General features: G+C 41.6%; 1 protein-coding gene and 1 long non-coding RNA gene across 22 annotated transcripts in view; one reads left to right on the forward strand and one right to left on the reverse strand.

The window, feature by feature from the left end:
- Positions 1 to 20,531, reverse strand: part of ANK3 (ankyrin 3) — a 657,955-nt gene that overhangs the window by 100,067 nt on the left and 537,357 nt on the right. For 10 of the 21 annotated variants that reach the window (XM_034662548.1, XM_034662550.1, XM_034662547.1 and 7 more), the window contains 3 exons: positions 19,118 to 19,190; positions 18,890 to 18,952; positions 6,461 to 6,514 (listed from right to left, as the gene is read on the reverse strand). In XM_034662548.1, coding sequence (XP_034518439.1) covers positions 6,461 to 6,514; positions 18,890 to 18,952; positions 19,118 to 19,190 — 190 coding nt within the window. Of the gene's footprint in view, positions 1 to 579; positions 3,738 to 6,460; positions 6,515 to 18,889; positions 18,953 to 19,117; positions 19,191 to 20,531 lie in introns of those variants that run through there. The other 11 variants (XM_034662552.1, XM_034662553.1, XM_019795091.2 and 8 more) reach the window with 5 other exon arrangements.
- On the forward strand, positions 146 to 16,118 carry LOC117802679. Its single transcript, XR_004626125.1, has 4 exons — positions 146 to 281; positions 5,489 to 5,548; positions 7,470 to 7,671; positions 15,811 to 16,118. It is a non-coding gene; the product is annotated as an uncharacterized LOC117802679 (long non-coding RNA).

Below are 20,531 nucleotides of genomic sequence, written 5' to 3' on the forward strand. Positions count from 1 at the left end.
TCAATACAAAGAGTTAATTCCGTGAAAGTTTTACTAGCTACATATGCATAACATGACCTCACGGAAAAACCACATTCCAAGAGTGACAGAGCAGGTTTTTCAAATGCCTTTTGCCCTCTGGGACATTTCCCATCCTTTTCAGAACCGCAGCCCAGTCTGTGGAAAAGTTCGTTTTGCAAAGCAGGCAAACCTATCTCCTTTTTCTGACTCTCCTTCCCTTTCTGGACAAGCTTGGCTGGCCAAGAGAGATTTCAAAGCGTGTATGTTATGTTTTCTCAAAGGTAAGTGATTCATCTGTTCCAGCTCTATTTTCCAATTCCTTCATTCAGTACCGTTTATAATTTCCATTCATTTAAACCCAGGAAACCACAAGAGCTTAGCTTTTAAACTACCAATCAAGTCTAAAAATACACCGTCGACTACTGTTTTTGCAAATATAAAAAATACACAGATCTGCTTTCTACTACTACCCAGTACCAAGAGAGATTATTTTAAGTAACTATTCACAGCTGGGCTATTTGCACATTCACTGCATATGAAACAAAAACAGCAAGTACGAGACTTAAAGAAAGAGCTTACTCTGTGGTAAAGCCATTTCCACCAGGCGGGGCTGATCAAATGTTTTTCCTGATGCTTCCAGGAATTCCTTACGCAGTGATCTGGAATGCACCTCGGAATCAGCCCCAACAAACAGACCCCTGGGTTGTATTCGCGTCCTCACCACCGCCGCCGGGTTCCGCTCTGCATCTTCGTCTCCTCGCAGGCAGTGGAAGAAGTACACATCTTTTTCTAACTCATCAGAGTTCAAAGATTTTCGGTATTTCGAACCAGAAAAAAATAAAAATAAAAAAGAGCAAAACCTGGCTACACTTAATTGAGAAGACCCTTTTGATCACTCTGCAGACATCCTTTTAAAGCTCCTTCTGATTGGCCCAAAAACTCCGCGGGCAAGCCTCTAGCAGGACCGAATGGTGACATACATGCAAGCCCTTGAGTTATTTGTATGTAAATATGAGGACTGCTCCAGTGTAGACTTTCGGTAATTTGATACCAATGGCCGGTGCCTAACCGGGTAGCCGAGACAGCCTTAAATCTAGGGAGAGCCCGCGAGCGGGGTGCTGCGTTTAATTACGAGGTGACTCTTCTCCAACATGAATGAAGAAAACGGCCAACCCAGGTAGAGGAAAAAACAGAAGAAAACAAAGAAGTGGCCCAGGCGGGAGTGGCAGGGAGCTCCAGGCAAACTTTCAACTTTGTTCTCGGCCGGGAACACCAGGAGCCCTGGTTATTTATGGTCCCTGTCAGGTGGAAGGAGGGGAAAAAAAGAGCCAGAGGGAGGGCCTGCCCTTGAGCCGAGGTGCTGAAACTGGGAGGCGGAGGGGAGCCCCCGTGATTCCCGAGCTTTCCGAGCAGCGCTGGAGGATACCCGAATCCCCGCTGCTTTTTATCAAGAGTTGGAAGAAAGGAGCAGAAGTGAGACGAGCTGGAAAAAGCAAGTGGATATCGGCTTCACGTTTGGCCCAAGTTCTTTCGACTCTTGAGCATTCTCAAAGGAACTCAGTGGCTCTGCCTCCCCGAGAGGGCTCTGCGGAGAGCGCCCAAGCAGAGGCAAGAGGGTCTGTGCTGCAAGGGGCAGGACGCAGCCCAAGGAGGCGCTTCTGTCACTTTGCCGTTACATTGTTTCCCTCTCTGGGACTCCTGGCCTCCCTTTTGAGCGGCTCCACCCTGTTTATGTTGGCAGGGGAGGAAAAAACGAGTAGGACTTCTGCATCCTCCATCTGGGACAATTTCAGTGGCTTTTTTCTCAGAATAGCTGGAAAGTGAGGCTAGAAACTGAGTAAAGGGTTTTGATCCGTGTGGCTGAAGTAAGTGGTTTACGGCCCTTTTCCATGTATATCTATCTCCTGGACTGTTACCTAAAGATACAGAAATTTGAATCTGTAGAACCGATGAAGTGGGGAACAGATTTGTTTTTCCTGGATAAATGCATAGATCAATGAATGCGTGACTCATCTAATATTAAGATGACAGGAGACCCAGGGCTTTAATTTGAGCAGTTTGACTGTAATCAACATTGTAAATTTGCAGGAATAGAAAGGAAGCCATTTATAATGCCTGGAATGTATTGAAAAATATTCTCAAGCAAAAGAATAATTTCCAACTTTGTAAAGAATGGAAGGGGAAGTCATGGTTAAGATGGATAAAATGACTAAACATTAATCTGTTTTCCACATCTGCACTTAAAATCCAAAATGCTTAGCAAAGCCTCAACGACTGCCGTTCAGTCAAGCTTCCTAACAAGGACTGCAATGAAAAGGTTCCTTCTTCTTGACTTCTCAGCCGGCCTTTCTCTGGCCACTCCTGCACACGTGTTGCCCTTCTGTTATACAGAATTATTTCAGTCCCTAGAATTCCGCAAACTGTTTAGACTTTGAACCATTATATAGGGTGCACTCTTGATGGAACCTTTATCCCTCTTCTCCACCTGAGTAATCTTTCCTATCTTTGGCTCTAAAATTCCTCCTGTCCTGGACGCACCATCTTGTTAGTGGTTCTTCATGTGGGCTTCCCTTATCAGACTGTATTGCCAGTGAAAACATCTGTTTAGTCTCTCCCACTGTACGGTAAGATCCATGCTAGATTAGGAACCAAATTCTTCCTGAACCTGGCATATTGCAAGTGCCCCATAAATATTTTTGGATTTCATCGTTTTTATTGAAGAGGATGGTAAAAACAAAAACAAAACAAAACAAAAAACGAAGAAAACCAGACTCTTTTAAATACAGAGAACAAAGTGGTGGTTGCCAGAGAGGAGGTGAGTAAAGGGATGGGTGAGAAAACAAGAGAGGCTGGTGGTCGTGCTTTTCTCCCACTTACAGGCCACGGCAACTTAGCACTTTTCTCACCATCTACAGGCCACAGAAACTTAGCACTCCCTGGCATGTCAAGTTTGATGACCGGTATATAGTAAACTGTTAATAAAGTTAAGTTTCTCTTCTTTACCCATCCTTCTTAGGCTTCTGAAATGGTCACCATGAAACCAAATGATGCCCAAATGGGGGTGAGAGCTATCAATATAATGTGGCCAAAGATTAATTAAAATAGCCTTATGACATAGTGAAAACATTTCTTACAAGGGATGGCAAGTAAAAACCCAGGCAATGGTATTATTCTAAGACAGTTTTGCAGAGTTGGTGCTCTGGATTCAAATCCTGGCTTCGTCATCTACTAATTAGGTGACCTTTGGAGCACTGTTTACTCTGAGTCGGTTTCCCCCTCTCTGAAACTGGGATAATAACCCTACTTCTAACCTCAGCCCTCTTGCAGGAATTCAGTGCAATAATGCACAGAGTAAGGGTTTCATCAGCACTGTTAGCGCTATTCTGTAACGCAGCTTTCTCTGGTGCCCGGACACCTGGATGCATGAGCTCATACGCTTAGCATTTCAGTTGCTACTGCTGATACTGATAAAGCCAAATGCCAACCACAGCAGCAAACAGCTCGGCTCTCCACTGCCTGAAGCAAGGCCTGGCTCATAGCTACTCAATCAATATTTGTTGATTGCTTGACTGATTGAATAATAATAGACCACACTTACTCTCCTTTCAATGAACAAAATATTCTATAATTTTGTATAGTACAGCACACCATTATACCAAAAATTAGAAAGGAATGATATGAATTGTGTTGAGCAGCTTGTTAACTGCCTCTAATCCATTCTATAACCAAAAAATATTTTGACTAGTAATAGGTTCTAACAGGCCCAAACATGGATAAGCCAACAAAGGTAATTCTATGACTGGTCAACTCCGATACAATATCAGATATATTTAGTTGAAATTATATATATATATATATATATATAGTAGCTTTTTTTTTTTTTTTTTTATATATATATATATAGTAGCAAGAACCACACATTTTCACTTTACTAAGAAGCACTTGTGTGGGTTTATGTTTCCTAGAAGTGTTTGGTGCAGTGTTGTAACAGTTGTGTTATAGATAAATTTGAGTATTTTGTGGTGAAGACGGTGTGGTAGCTGTTTAAGGAAGCTTTATCCCCACGCCCACCCCCACCATGAACCATGACGCTCTAATTAAATCTGGGCTGGTTCAATTTTTGAACAATAAAATGCAGGGGAAGTGATGACTTTTTCAGTTTTAGTTCAAAGAAACCTTGCAGTTTCTCCTTGGCTCTCTTTTGAACGCAACTTTGGGGGAAGCCAATCCCAATGTAAGGTATCTGACTATCATGAGACCGCCATGATGTAAAGAAAGTCGAAGATGCCATACGGAGAGGCAGCATGGGAAGAGCGGGAGAGATGCCCAGCTAGCCCTCAGCTGTTTCAGGGCTGTCCTGGTGGGCCTGACAGACCTATGACTAAAGATATCACGTGGAACATTCTGCCATCTTCCTCGCACCCCAGCTGCTACCCAACTGTAATCTCAGCAAAGAGCTCAAGAATCCAGCTGAACCCAGTTAACTCACACAACCATGAGAGATAATAATAAATTAAACCACTGAGTTTAGAGGTGTGTCGTCACAGTGCAGTCAGTAGTGGAAACAGAGAGGAATGAGAAATGACAAGGTCCAAAGGTAGGCCAAAGAGGTCACATGCTGATTGCTTAATGCATCCCTCGCGCATTAGGAGTCAGCTCTGCAGCCTGCCACCTGATTAGCGCAGACCACGTCCAGGAAGAGTACCGTGGTAAATGCCACTAGAGGAAGCCGCATCTATTTAGTATTGACTTTATGCCTCTTAAAATTAAGAACACTGGTGTTCTCATTGTTAACTGATTTCTGATAATAAAATACCAGAGGCTGGAAAATGTTTAAAGAAGAACACAAAATACCCCAGTCTACCTCAATCCCTCCATTCACCAAATAATAAAAGCTGTTCAGAGGCATTACACTTCAATTTTCCAGCTATCCACTCTTCCTAGTCCTCCTATCATGACTAGGTTAAGAGGTTTCTTGTACCACAATCAACCTATCAACGATCCATACCCTTTGACTACCAGGAAATCACACAAAATAGAATCAAGAACAAAGGAGAGAAAGAGAATATATGAAATGGCTATCAGGACTGTAGCTGGTCACATAGCTGTGCCCTCATTCCTCTGTATTTATTTATTTTTAGATTTTTAAGTAATCTCTACACTCAACATGGGGCTCGAACTCAAAACCCTGAGATCAGGCGTCAACTGCTCTACTGACTGAGCCACCCAGGCCCTCATTCCTTTTTAGATTCCGTGTCAATGGTCCAGTTGCCAAGATGTGGTAGAACGTACCTAAGCCAACTTCCCCTCGATCTTTCACTGTGCCCACTAATAAGCCTTTTTATGGTGAATAGAGGAAACAGTTCTTGGCCAATATTTAAAAGTGTTTTCATGTCCTAGGAGTTCTTTCTTTTTTTTGCATGTCATTTTTTCCTAATGCTTTCCATCTTAAGATCATCACTGAGGAATACTTTTATTACTTTCCTAGGGGTTGAAAGTTGTTTTCCCGTCTGTCTGGAGACAAGAATCATAAAGAAAGTTCCTTAAGGTAACCATACTAAGCTACATTGTCTGAAACTTTGCCAGGAGTGCTTCATTCCTCTGCTATGAAATGCATAATCTTCTTCCTAAGGTATATACTTTGTAACATTATAGAGTTGCAGTTAAAAATACATTACACCTTTGAATGAATTAATAGTAGAAAACCTTCAAATTATGTGGGATTTAAAAACAGGCTGGATTAGAAAGAAAAGAGAGGAACATAGGATCTAGACTTTAATGATTTATTAGGAGTTGCTTTCTTAATAGAACTCTGCAAATAGTCTTACAGACAAATAGTTAAGGATTGAAACTTAGACTTAATTTAGTGTGCTTCTTCTAAAAAAAAAGTGATTGTTCTGACCACCACATAGCAAAGAGAAGAAATGAAAACCACAGGGAAAATAAATCCTTTAAGCATTTCTATTCCACATTATAGAATAGTAGAGAGCACACCATTATAATCAGCACTCACATCTACTGGGAGCATTTACTACGTTCTAGGCAGTTCTAGGCACTGAGCGGTACTTTTTAAGTATCATCTCATACGATTCTTGCAACAACCTTATGAAATAGATTTGTCTTCACTTCAACATAAAGAAAACCCGTTCAGAGTGGTAGATAACCCAGGATCACTTAGAAACTGGGTAAAACTGGATTCAAAATCAGTTGGTTTGACTACAGAGCCCCACTTTTAACTACTGTGATATGTGATGTTATCGAACAAATACTAGAAGAAATTGGTAACCAAAATTAAGCTCCATGAGGGCAGAGGTTTTTGTCTGTATTGTTCCGTATCCAGTGCCCAGAACAGTGCCCAGCACACCGTAGGTGCTCAATAAACATGTGCAATGAAAATTCAGTGATTGCCTGTGGAAGCAGCAACTATATTACTGGAGTGAGGAGAAGGAGGGAGACTTACTTTTCACCGTAAACTCTTGTACCTTGGGAATTTTATACCATGTGCATCTACCACCTATTCAAAAAATGAATAAAATTAACAGAATAAAACAAAACAAAATACAGGGACTGCAGATAAGTCATAAAGGCTGTGTTCCGTACACCACCAGAACAGGTATCTGGACACGCACAGGTCTGCCAGGTAGATGTTAAGACGTGTGTGTGCACCAGCAAATATTTGGCAAATGTGGAGAGGAAACTCAAGTCTTTACGCTATTTGACTTACTATTTAAAAGACGGAACAGAAGGAATAAAAGTACAAGGCAGGAAGAAGGAGATGCACATTATTGTGCATTATTAGATGCACTTCTAAGAGCTTCCCATTGTTCTAAAGTGGTGGTTCTCAACCTGTAGGATGCGTCAGAATCCCCTGAAAATTTGTATTTCTACAAGTTCCCAAGGGAATCTGATACTTCTGGTCCAAGAACCACACTGTGATAACCACTGGTTTAAGGGATTCTTACAAGTAAGTGACACTTATCTAATGGCAGTATTGATTATAGAGAATTAAGTATTTATTTTCCTGGTGGGAATTACAAGAGTAATTAAAATGGCTTCAGCAACTGAATTCAGCGAAAGGAGTGCAGTATTTCTAAATTTCCAGGCACACGTTTGTATCATCTGAGAGCCTCATTAAACCGCAGACACTGACTCCACGGGTCTGAGGCAGGCCCCGAGATTCTGCACGTGTGAGAAGCTCCCGAGTGACTGCAAACCACACTTTGAGCTGTGAGATAGCAGGGCACCGGACTAGGCTCTGTTACGAGGAAAGCCAAACTACTGCCCCTGAGGCATTTGTCTCCAATAAAGACCAGGACACAAGCAATAATAGAAATACTGTACTATGGCTCCTGCTGGTTATGATTTACTTGGTGCTTTGCATGTGTGAGACACTGTGCTGAGCACTTTATATGCACGTCTCGTTTACACTTCAGCCCCATGACGCAGGTACTCTCGTTTCCGTTTTCTAGATGAAGACACAGATTTGGAGAGGTGCAGTTATTGTTCACAGCTCACACGTCTGGGTTAGAACCGACACAGCCAGGTGGCGGGGCCCAAGGTCTTCGCCACCACACCGGCGTCAGAGCGTGTGCAAGAGAAATGACAAAAGCATCCGAGAGCTCACAGGAAGAGGGTGTCACCTTTGATCGAGGAGGCAGATGTTGAACACAGGTGTGAGTAACGACAGGCAGAGAGGAGCGTAAGCGGGCCATCCCCAGCCACAGGACGTGGCACGAGGAGGAAAGAATGGGAATGTCCTGAGAACAGCAAGCAGCCAGCTTTACTAAAGTGATAGGCAACTGAGTTGTGGGACGTGAGGGCCACCTTGTGCCATGTTTGTAGGGTCTCTCAAGTTGGATTATAGTATAACAATTGCGATCCAAGTGACAGGCAACGTATGTCCATCAGTGGGTGAAAATGCACTTATTTTGTCTGACCCATACATATATATGTATGTACGTATATAGTATGTGCGTGCACACACAGACACACACACACACACTCACTCACTGAAAACCCAAACCCTCAAAGCTCTCCCTCTTCCTCTCATGTTCTCCCTCCCTAATTCTAATCCTGCAGGAAGCAGGATTCACTGACAGTTGCCTCTGTCTAATTAAAAAAAAAGGGGGGGGGCTGCCGTTTATTGAGCACCTACTATAGGCTGGTCACTGTTCTAAACGCTTTGATATGTTGTATCTTTTCATCTTCTCAGCATCTCCATGTGTTATAATTAACCCGTTTAGAGATGAGACAAGACTCAGCATATTTTATTTTTTGAATGTTCAAATAAGGGACATAAAAATACAGATAACTTTGAAAACATTTTCCATCAATTCAAAGCATTCGTCAGAGATGTCTATCTCCCCTAATGTTTAGACAATACATTTTCAGCCCAGAGAATCCACAAGAAGGTATTTGCTCACGAGTCTTTTCCCTCCACCCCCCGATATTTTGATTCTCAGAAAAGCAAGGGAGCGGGAACTGGATGGAAGGGGAGCACGGTCATATTAGGAGCCTGATGCTCTTGTACTTTTATTCTAAGGGTCCGAGTCTACCCTAGGGTTGCACAACAAACAATGGGCAGCTCCTTAGATTGCAGATCCGCACGTACTGCAGTTTGGAGCAAGCCCTCAGATTAAGCAAGGTTTCCTGTGACCGTCCGCGAGACTGATCAAAGGGGGAGTGATGTGCAGCTGACGGAATTGCACCATCTAGTTCAGGAGTTCATGCGTGTAGCACAGGCTCTTCAGTGTCAGGCTGGAGGCCCTGGGTGGCCTTCTGGGAGGGGGGAGGCTCAGGGTGAGGCTGCCTGCGCCCCACCCCACACTCCCACCCCACACACCGGGCCAGGTAAAGGAGGAAGCGAGCTCCCTCAGCCAGGAAGGAGCAGATGTGGGGCCTTCACAGGAACCTTTTGTTTTCCAGCACCTCCTGGCAGTGGTGGTTCTTTCAAAACAGTTTGCTCACTACATTCTGGAATATAATGTTTTCTTGCTTTCCTTCTCAGTGACAACAATGGGTAAGTTGAGAAAATAGATGAGCCATGGGTGAGATCGGTGGTCTTAAGAAGGCTAAGGAAATATGTGTCATTAAGGGTTGCATGCACCCTTTGGGGAAGGCCATGTACCACGCTCTGCCTCCCCTTCCCTTCGCTCTGGGTGCTCCTAAGAGCCAGCCCTCCTCGGTGGTCAAAAGGAATCAGGCTTGAATGGCAAAGTTTGCACATCTCGTGACCAACACGAACAAGTTGCTGTTCCCACACAGAACAAATGCCTCTTTCTGCTCAGGCTAGATTTTTTTTTTTTAAGAGCAAACAAAGTCCATTTGATTCTTTACTCTCAAACATTTATTCTAGTCTTTGTGGCTAGATGTGCTTCTTTTTAAAAAACTGGATTGCAGTTTTTAAACTGCTCCTTAATCCAGGCTAGATATAGTTTCTAAATAAGCATGCATGACTCAGGCTTGGAACTCTTCCAGATGTAGCAATGAAAAATGTCCCCTGTGATCTTGGTTGGGTTAATAAACAAACTCATCCCAGAAAGGAAAACGATTTCAGTGTCCTTCCTGTGAAGAGGTAGAAAAAGACAATGTTGGGACAGATGCTATAACTTTTTCATATTCTTATCATTCTTATCAATACACCTTAACCCTAATCCAGAAATTGCCCTCAGGCATCTGAGTCAGATTACACTGACTTGGTCACATGAACACCTGAGACTGGAGACAGAATGCAGGTAGAGAGAAGTACAAGGCTACGCACACTGTTCTCATTATCTAACATCTATGCCGCTTGTAAAGAAGACTAGACAATGAATAAATTACCAGCCACAGACTAGCCTGTGAAACCAGGCACTAAAATGTTGGCTCTTACTTAAAGAGAAATTGGGCGGCTTAATTCAAGGTGGTAGTGTCATGCCAATTCATTCTTCTATGTATTCTTTGTTAGCTACTTTTGTCTAGCTTCATCCCCAAATGCAGACCTCGTTAGCCTCGGCCCTTCCTTACTTTGGCACGTAAGGACAGTGTGTGCAAAGCACTGTCTCTGGGTATACAGGAATGCCAGGATCTCACAAGCTTTTGTGGGCAAGCACTTGGCCTCCTCCTGACGTTACACCCAAGCTGCCTTTCCTTGGGCAGGACAATGAACATGTGCTTGTTGGTTTGTTTTCTATTTCCTACCTCTACCTAAAAGCTGTGCGCTTACACGGTAAAGACGGGTGGGCTCTGTTGTCAGTTAGCCTCACTGTGGTTCACTAGGTGGTCAGACCACCCCTCCCCATCTGTAAAGTCTTCCTCTGCTTCTCCAACCCCTCCCATTCCTGGCTGTCAGCGGCACCCTGCCATCCCCGTCTCCATTCATGCTCAGTGCTCATGCTCCATTTTCTTCGCTCTGTAGCAAGGGTCGCAAGGTGAAGGGAAAGGGTTAGGGGTGCTCAGATTAGGACCCACTTCCACATGAAGCAGGTCAGACTCTCCAGGTAGGTGGGCAGGAATGAAAATAACTGGAGGATGAGTGGGTGGGGGGAGAAAGCATATTCAAAATTTTGACTTGTTTTGGGCAAATGAAAAAACCACTTATCGCCCTTAATCAATAAACATGCTGCATTCCCTGCCGTCCCTTAAGACAGTCCCTGTGTCCATTTCTTCCACTGGCCGCCGCAGTGACTCATTCTGTCACAGCTCCGTGGGGGAAAAAACCACACACACTTCATGAGAACTGCTCTATTCTGTGTCTATATATCCAGCGTGTCATGGATGTGGCAGCTTCCCAAGATCACTTCCTCCAAATTTCTGTTTATCCACATTCTATCGATTCCTTGAAATACTTCCTTCCTGAGGCCTTCGGGAATCTCCCCTTCTTCTGAATTTCCTTGTCACTTTCATCTATTCTTCACTGCATCTCATTTGAGCAGAAAGTCGGAGCGGAAAACCTAATTCGAAAGCCAGTTTCTTTGACTATGTGAACCTGCACAAATATCTTAAACCCATGGAGCCTCAGATTCGTTAACATAAAAAAGAACTAATTGTACTTTAAGTTAGGGCTTTAGATGAAGAATAAACGTAGACTGGAGTAATAATAATACCAATAATGCTCTCAACTACTTAGAGAAAATTCAGCCGGATAAGGTACCTTGTCACTAACATTCACTGAGATCTCTGGGCTGAACCCTTTATACATGATCTCATTTAAAATTTGCAATAATTTAACAGTTGCCGGACTGTTACCTAAATGACCAGGCACCAGGGATGTCAGAGAAGAGGTTAAGGGCAGGGATTTGCATATAATCCCTTGCACTGATTTGCGTGATCTGGATCAAGGTCCTTAACCTTGCTGGAACCGATTTTCCACATCTATAAAATGGGCATAGCGACGGCACTAGCTCAGAGGTCACTGTGAAGGTCACATGACATGATGCATGAAATGTATATAGATTCATGTCTGGCACATAGAAAGGGCTCAATAAAGAGTAAGTACCTTGTTTATGATGTTTTGAGTGTTCATTTATATGGAATCCTGTCAGGGAACAGACACAAGTAAATGTGTGGATTTAAGCCATGGATACAGTTGTCCGTGGAAGAGGGCCTATCTGTATATGTCCTGAGTGCCGTGACAGGGATAAAGACAGGTCTCCCCCCACGGAGCTAACAGTCTACTTTAAAAGAAAATGAACAAAATTAATCTCAAATTGGCAAATTGCAGTCTGTGGCCTAAATCTGTCTCCCACTGACTTTTTAAATCAAGTTGTTGTTTTTTTAAATAAAGATTTTATTTATTTATTTGAGAGAGAGTGCACAAGCTGGGGAAGGGGCAGAGGGAGAAGTAGACTCCCCACTGAGAAGGGAGCCCCATGCAGGACTTGATTCCAGGACCCTGAGATCACGACCTGAGCCAAAGGCAGACACTTAACCGACTGAGCCCCCCATGCGCCCCTTAAATCAAGTTTTATTGTCACACAGCCGAGCCCATTTGTTGAGGTCTTGTCTCGTGCTGCTGTTGTGTTACACAGGCAGGGTTGAGTAGTTGGGCCAGAGAACCATGTGGTGTGAAAATCTGAAAATATTTACCATTGGCCTGTAACAGAAAAAATGTGCTGCCCTCTGAAATTAATGACTAGTACCTCGAGATGAGTATTAGGATGAAATTAAAAAGCATGGATAGAGAGGACAGTGGAAAACAGGCAGCCGGGGCCACACAGAACCTACCGACCACGGAAGGGCCCGACTTTTATGTCAAGTGAAATGTAAGGCCTCAGGAGGTTTTTATCTTAGTTTCGTATTTATGCTATACATTATTTAGAGGGGGTGGCTACTTCTATCACGAAATATAGCAACCGCGCAGATGAGTACGGAAAATGTAAAAGTACATTTTCACAAACTGTTACAAAATAATTAGCATCCAGGTCAAGAACTACAACAACAGCACGTCTCATTCCAATCACAGCCTCCTCCTCCCTCCTTCATGGTAAACGCTTTATGACATTCTTCCCCTTGCCCTTTTTTTTTTTATAATTTATAATCCCAGTTCAGTGTTACCTGGGTTTAAAGAGCTCTGTTGTCTCTGCAAAATCTAAACCCAGCGACTAGTGTCGTGAGCGTGGACCCTACAGAACTATGTGCATATATGTAGACAGAAGGCTGGTAGCAGCTTTTCTGCAACAGCCTCAAATCGGACACAAGCCTTATTTCCATGTCCAAGTGGCACGGATAACTTACTTCTGGTATAGGCAGACAACGGACTATCACAGAGAAACAAAAACGAATGAGCTACGCTTACAGGCAACACCATGAAGGAATTTTAAAAAACAACTATGAGCTTTGGAGGGTTTTAAGCTGGGAAATGGAATGATATGAGCCATTTATAATTGTAAAAGGCTGCTGAGGATACTGTTCAGAAATCTTAGTCTGCAGGGCAAGAAGTAGACGGAGCGCAGAGGCTCCTGCCGTGGGCCGCGGGAGAACGGCAAGGAGTCCGCAGGTGGGACCGGCGAGAGCCGCGGTGGTGGGGAGGCAGAGAAGAGGGACGTGAGATGGGTTCTGGAAGAACTGCTAGGGCCTGCTGATGGACTGGGCATGAGTGTTAAGAAAAGGGAGATTACACATAACCTCAGGGTGAGGGTGTGACGGGGCCAGTAGGACGGAGGAGCCTGGGAGGAGACACCGTTTGGAGCAGGTGCCCAGGGCATGATGACTTAGGATGCCCGTGAGAATCTAGACGGAAACATCGGGTACATGCTGAGCGGGTGGACGGTGTGGATCAAAATCACAACTCCACCACCAAAGACAGGATACCAAAGAAAGGATGGACTATTTTTTAGAATAAAGGCTTCTGCCGCAGTTCATATATATATATGAAAAATATATATATATGAAAAAAAATATGTATATATATATTTTTGCTGGAAGTTCTTTTAAACTCGTTACGTATACTTTGAGATGTAGCTACACCTTAGGAGAGTCATTATAAAGCTGTTTATTGATGCAGTCCATAGTCTGGTCTGTCTCAGTGGGAAGGCATTTATTGGAAGGAAGAGGGACATGGCAGGCAAATTTTCTCTATCCTGCCTGTTCTCAGAAGCCTGTAAAACTCGCTTTTCCGTGAGTCCCCCTCCACTGCGATGCAACCGCCCAAACACACAGTGAAGATCTCCTGTGTACAGGTACTGTGCTAGGTTCTGGGTCTCTGCTTCTGGTATTTCATTTTGACTTTATCACTGAGAGAAGCATGCAATTATGTAATATCTATTTGAAAGGTCAATTGTAAGCAGAGAAATATCAGGCAAAAGGCTACATGTTATGATTGAACAAGTATTTACAAAATGATAACATTTCAGGTAAAGAACAATTTCTGCATAACCACCACCACCTCCTTGGACCACCTGGGGCAGGCTAGTCTGCAAGGCTTCTTCCCAGATCTATAAAGCTCAAAACTTAATAGCCTGGTTTATTTATTAGCATGTCCAGGGATCAGGAAAGCAGGATAGTCCTAGGCATTTGTGAGAAGGGGTCCTACAAGGACATCTTTCTGGTAGTTTTCTTGATATCCATCTTCATGTCTCCCAAAGTAACTTCTCCTACTTTTTTGAGTTTTAGATTGTGCCATTCAATTTCTACTCCCTCTTGCCTGATTGAGAAGACTCAGATATGTTCACTGAAACTACTTGCTTTGAGTTCTTACATCTATTCTAAATTATGTTTGTATTTATTTTCCTGGAATTCGTATTTTGGTCTGCATATTTCTTTTATTTCTTTTTTTTTTTTAAGATTTTTTATTTATTTATTCGACAGAGAGAGAGACAGACAGCGAGAGAGGGAACACAAGCAGGGGGAGTGGGAGAGGAAGAAGCAGGCTCAGCAGAAGAGCCTGATGTGGGGCTCGATCCCAGATCGCTGGGATCACGCCCTGAGCTGAAGGCAGACGCTTAACTGCTGTGCCACCCAGGCGCCCCAAGTCTGCATATTTCTTTTACCAAGATGCTCAGAAGAAACTATACTATTTCTCCTGTAGTCTTAGCAAGGTCATTAAAAGGTAATTATTATCTTGTGATACTTTCCAAGAGCATGATCTGTGCCTTTTCCTAAGCTTTCCCTTTTTTTAAAGCTTAAAAAACAATATATTCTTGGGTTCTGTACATAAGAAAACAGATGATGTTAGAGTAGCAATGAAAGAGAAGATCTAGACCCAGATTGTCCAATCTGTCTTCCCGTTCAGCTCTGCCGCTAACCTGGCTGGGCAGGCTACTCAACGTTTTTTTGGGCTTTGCTACGTCATCAGTGTAGTGGACAGCATGCGCGACACGACGCCGAGTCAGTTCACTGGGCACTGAATTTGGCACAAAGGTGACTGAGCGCAACTCTCCTCATGCCTCACGTCACTCTAACATCTGATGAAATTTTATTGCTTTATTATACCTCAAACCTCTACCTATCTGATAATTATTTGTACCACATGTGTATTTAGCCTCTTACTTTTTTTCTTTCAATATTTATTGTCTGCATTTGATCCTGAGACTTTGCGGCCCTATCAAAACTGTAAGTAGCTGAGAATTAAATAATTCTTCCCAGTGTCACCCAGTTGTCTCCCCAACCTGTTCAGTGGAATAGTATTTCACAGAGCCGACTTTGGTTTTTACTTCCCGTGGCTTAATTCCATTTCTCATTCTTTAAATCTGTCACTATAACCCAACCTCCTAGAATTCTGCAAGCTGAAACAACATTTTATACATTATTTTAAAATTTACAAAATATACTTGATAGGAATTTATAATTTAAAGTCAGCTCTAAAATCTCTTGGGAGGGGGACCCAAAATAGAAGACAGAGTGAACCTTAATATCAACTTTCTTCTTTCTTTTCTTCCTTCCTCTCCCTGTTCTTTCTCTCTTTCCCTTTCTTCCCTCCCTTCCTCTTTCTCTATTCTTTCTTTTAAACTGCAAACTGAATTACAAAACATAGGAATGTAACTGGCACTAGAACAAACATTAACTTTGCATGTCTATTAATTTTACATGTATGTGACACACTCCTGGGAAAGAAGACAAGTGGGACATTAAGATATTTGTGGATCAGTCTGTCCCTCTCGGGGCTCTGCTTACCCCCACCTAGGTAATGTGTGGGTTAGATAAGGCTGCTTTATCGCCTTTCCCTCTGCTGCCGTGCTTTTGCTGATACTTCAGCCTTCGTTCTACTCAGTAACCTGGCTCCATTGTTCCCCTAGGTCATTAATTGATAACATTGTCTAGATTTGTTTTCTTGATTTTTTTAGTGTGTGAAATTTATGCAAACATTCTTTTACCTATCCTAATTTCTTATAGTGGACAGATGAAAGAGGAGAAAGAGAAGGAGAAAGCAAAGAAGAGAAAGAAGGAAAGGACAAGAAAGACTACTCTCAGCACCATTCCCTTAATATTTACTCAATTTTTATAATATGGGATTAAAATTACATTTTCCATATTACAAACTCGTTCCTCTTTTTCTTTCTTGAGAAAAACTGGCAGCGTATATTGCTTTTCATTTTTATTTGCTTTTAAAAGCTGCTGATCTCCTCAGGACCCTAGAATACCGGCGTGATGACCTCTTACTGGTTCTTCAGAGGCAGATATTCACCACATCCCCGTGGTGACACGGAAATAAACATTTGCCCCCGTCTGTAAGGGCTTACTGAAACAAGCAGCTCCGAACCCCACTAAAGTAACAAAGTGCTGGCAAGACTACAAGGCAAATAAGTCAGAAATAAAAGCTACCGTTAAAGTTGTAGGGGTCCCTTTAGAATTAAAATTGGGGGGGGATTTGGAGTAATACAGAAATGCTAGTTTATGCAGCATACGATGTAAATTCATGATAGGGCAGACGCGGCTTACTGGAGCTCACGTAAGCAGTTTAGCAACTTTAGCTGACAGTGGTATTAATAGGAGTCAAATTAAGTGGATATTATAACCTCAAAAACATCTTAAACTTCAACAACAGATTTGTAATATCATCCATGGACAAAGCAATGGCCCTGCATTACTCTGCTTTGATCAGACTGCACCTGGAATACTGTGTTCAGGTCTGGTCACCTCAATCTGAGGTAGAAACTGACACCCTGAAATGTGCATAGGAGACAATGGTGAGGGAGCCGCGATGGTGAGGGAGCTGTGGAAGTGGTGATAATACGCCTGGAGAAAAACTGACTAATGAGAATAGAAAGAAGGACTGTCACACGGAAGAGGCAGGTTTTGTGTTAAACAGTCCCAAATATATCAGAGCCTGAATCAATGAGATGGACACTTAGTGAAATGAAGAAGTTTTAAAGTCAGAGTTGTTTACAGTGGAATAGGCAGGCTGGCAATTCGGGAATTTCTGTCATTAAGGCATTTGGGCCAAAGACCTCCTCAGAGAGCATTTTATAGAAGTGACTCCAGCACAGATGGTTGAAGTGATCTTTTAGGAACCCCCCCCAACATTAAATTCTACATTATAAAATCAATAGCCATTTGGTTCTCACAGCCCATGGACACACCCACAAGGCAAGGGCCAAAAAGTGTAAAGAAAGATGAATAAAATGAGAATTAAAATTTGTTTATTAATTTCAAATTCCCAAGCTGAGATAAATCCATAAGAAATCACTGTCATTTCTAGTTAAATGGCTAGATGAATGATCTTTAAATTAAATGATTCAAAATTTCTCCTTTTTAGGAAATTATTTGGTTATTCACGTTTATAAAGCTGCTATATAGCTTGGCCTCTCATCAATGCAACTATTTTGGGTATTCTGTCCAAAACTAGCAAATTTTTAGGTCTGTGATTGTCATATTTCATAAAATTGCATTTGAAAATATACTTTTGACATGTTTTGTGTGCGTACACATCTATGTAAGAACAACATTTTCCTTTTGTCTTCTGCACATAAGAAATTACTCTGCAGGGGCGCCTGGGTGGCACAGCGGTTAAGCGTCTGCCTTCAGCTCAGGGCGTGATCCCGGAGTTATGGGATCGAGCCCCACATCAGGCTCTTGGACTATGAGCCTGCTTCTTCCTCTCCCACTCCCCCTGCTTGTGTTCCCTCTCTTGCTGGCTGTCTCTATCTCTGTCGAATAAATAAATAAATCTTTAAAAAAAAAAAAGAAATTACTCTGCAAACTTTATATAAGAAGTCATTAAAATATAATATGCCAGCAAGCCATATTATTCTTAAAGTCCTAAAGATGATATAAATATCCAATTGCGGATAAAACATTAGTAAATAAATAGCTGATGATTTAGGCATAAGGAAAGAAAAAATAGTAAAAACCTTTAACATTTATCAAAACAACATTTACGAACAATGAGACAGCTCTGTCCAGGTTCCTCAATGACCACCAAGGGGTTAGCTGTTCTAGGCATGCATTCTCCTGGCCAGAGCACAGTTCCAGTAGGCACTCACGGGAATCCAAAAAAGGTGAAGTGACTTTGGATTATGTAGGCTTCCCACTATTTAGATGTTCATTTAAATTTGTGCGACTCAAAGGAGAAACCAATAATTAAAATAGGGGAAATTACCTAAACACAGAGAAAGACTAACAACATTGAGTCTGATCTGTGAGAAAAATACACGAGAGGTGGCAAACAGAGGGAGCGAGAAGATAGATGCCACCTGGGAGAGTCAGGTGGTGCAAGAAAAAAACATAAATATACTAGAGCTTCGATAAGCACACATTTCCTTACTCCAGCAAAACTCCAAAATTTGCCATCTTTATAATATTTATTCACTGTAAAGATGCTAATTTTCCAATGGAAATTCTGAAGGTCTCATTCATTTCTGTATCTACACACCATGAGCGGGTCAAATGCACTGATTTTTGAAATAAGGCAGAAAACAAGTAGTTCCTTTTAAACGAATGAAGTATAGCTGCAAGAATTTACATTTTGCTCTTTTTCATGAAATCAATATTGAAAATTTATATTCTGAAAGCAATTTTGTTCAGGCTGAGTTTTCATTATTGGTTCAAGTTCAAAAGCTGTTTTTACTCCTAAGCTTAGAGCAAACCTTACAATGAGCATTTAGCTCCTTACCTAGATGATATCTTCTCTTATTTATTTTAAAACATATTTTAGCTGTAAACATTAATCGGATTTCCTCTTCTAGATTTTCAAATGTAAACAATAAAAATCAATTTTCTGCTTAATAGAAACAAACAGAAAGCAATCCATGTCATTAGTGATACTTGTACTTGCAAGTTGGAAATGGATTCAGGGAGAGGGGTTTTAAAGAGACCACTAATACCAAATATACATCTTTTAAACTGGTACATAAATTAATAATTGGAAGTTAGATGAAGAGTTAGTAACTCAAGGAAGTGTTACATTTTGAAGATAAGAAATGGAAGATAAAGCTGGTAGTGAAGTTCCATCACAGTAAAAAGTTACAAATACCTTCTTCAACATCTGAGATATATTCACCATCACTGAGCATTTCAGGGGCGTTGGCTTTACAAACTGCATGATTTAAGTGAACAATGTAAGTATGTAGAAAATGCATACTCTTTCTATGACAACAAAACACATTAACACTTCTAAAAACATTTTTTGCAATAAACATTCTTCAGGAAACAGATACACAGTCACTCTTAATTATTATGAACACAAAGGTGGTTTTCATACCTTCATCGTCAGACATATCAAGAACTTCATTCATCGTTTCTGGAACATTCATTTTGTGCTTCTCTATGACAGTCTAGTAACAACAACAAAAAAAGCAGTCACTTTAGTATAAGCAGACTGAACATTTTAATGAGACTATTCATTTCTTTCTAAATTAATTAGAATTAATCAATTCAACTATTAATTAATTATTTAAATTAATTTATTATGGGCCTGATGTGCTGAATATCATGGAGCTCCTTCATATAAAATGACATCAAAATTGCCCCTTAGCATTAAGGTCTTCACCATACATACTGCCAAGAAGAAAGATAAGGTGAAAGAATTCTAGTGGTAAAGCAAACCAGCCTAAAAGATGTAGGTTCCTAATGAGGCTTTTCAGAGGAAAAGAGAAGAGAGATACCGCCTCTCCGAGTCCATTGTTATACTTTTTCATGGTCTGAGGAACCTGCCACCTCATTCCCCTAAAAGTCTTGGCTGAAGATAAGCCAAATGAACAGCAAGCATTGCGCTTTGCTGCTTGCGCCAAGCCAGCCATTAATTTTGTCTTCCCCTTCTAGATGTACATTTTAATTCCTAGAATATAAAACATTGAGATTGCATAAATTATATTACTGTTGCAACTATGCCATGTAGAAAATATTTTAGAGGCCACACATTTGCAAGATCATTTTCACCTCCACGCAATTTTAAAGAACTGGATATTACAGAACAAAGGCCTTAGTGAATTTTTTAGCTGCTTTTTGATGACTTTTTACCTATATAGCTTGTATAAATCCAAAGGACACTGACCACTTGTTAAAAATACTAATGACTTAATGTTTTAGACTTAAAACAAGTCCTCTTCTTATTCCTTTTTTTTTTTTTTAAGATTTTATCTATGTATCTGATAGAGAGAGACAGCCAGTGAGAGAGGCCTCTTCTTATTTTGAGCATATGAAAGGCTAATGGTAAAAGGGAAGATACGTACTTAAATAAGACAACTGCAAAAAGCTGGGTTGTTAAAACTATGGTACATTTATCATAATTAATGAACCAGTACTCCCATATTACTATTAATTAAAGCCTATATTTTATTCAGATTAACTTAATTTTTACCAAATGTCCCTTTGCTCTTCTAGGTTCCCATCCAGGATACCACATTATCTTTACCTGTCATGCCCCCTTTGGCTCCTATGGCTGTGACAGTTTCTCAGACTTGCCATGCTTCTGATGACCTTCACAGTTTATTTATCTATTTATTTATTTTTAAAATTCCATTTATTTACTTGACAGAGAGAGAGAGAGGGAGAGAGAGAGAGAGAGAATGCACACAAGCCAGGGAAGGGGCAGAGAAGCAGACTCCCAGCTGAGCAGGGATTGAGTGGGACTCGATCCCAGGACCCTGGGACCGTGACTTGAGCCAAAGGCAGAG

The sequence above is a fragment of the Ailuropoda melanoleuca genome, chromosome 6, assembly GCF_002007445.2.
Source record: "Ailuropoda melanoleuca isolate Jingjing chromosome 6, ASM200744v2, whole genome shotgun sequence".
NCBI lineage: Eukaryota > Metazoa > Chordata > Mammalia > Carnivora > Ursidae > Ailuropoda > Ailuropoda melanoleuca.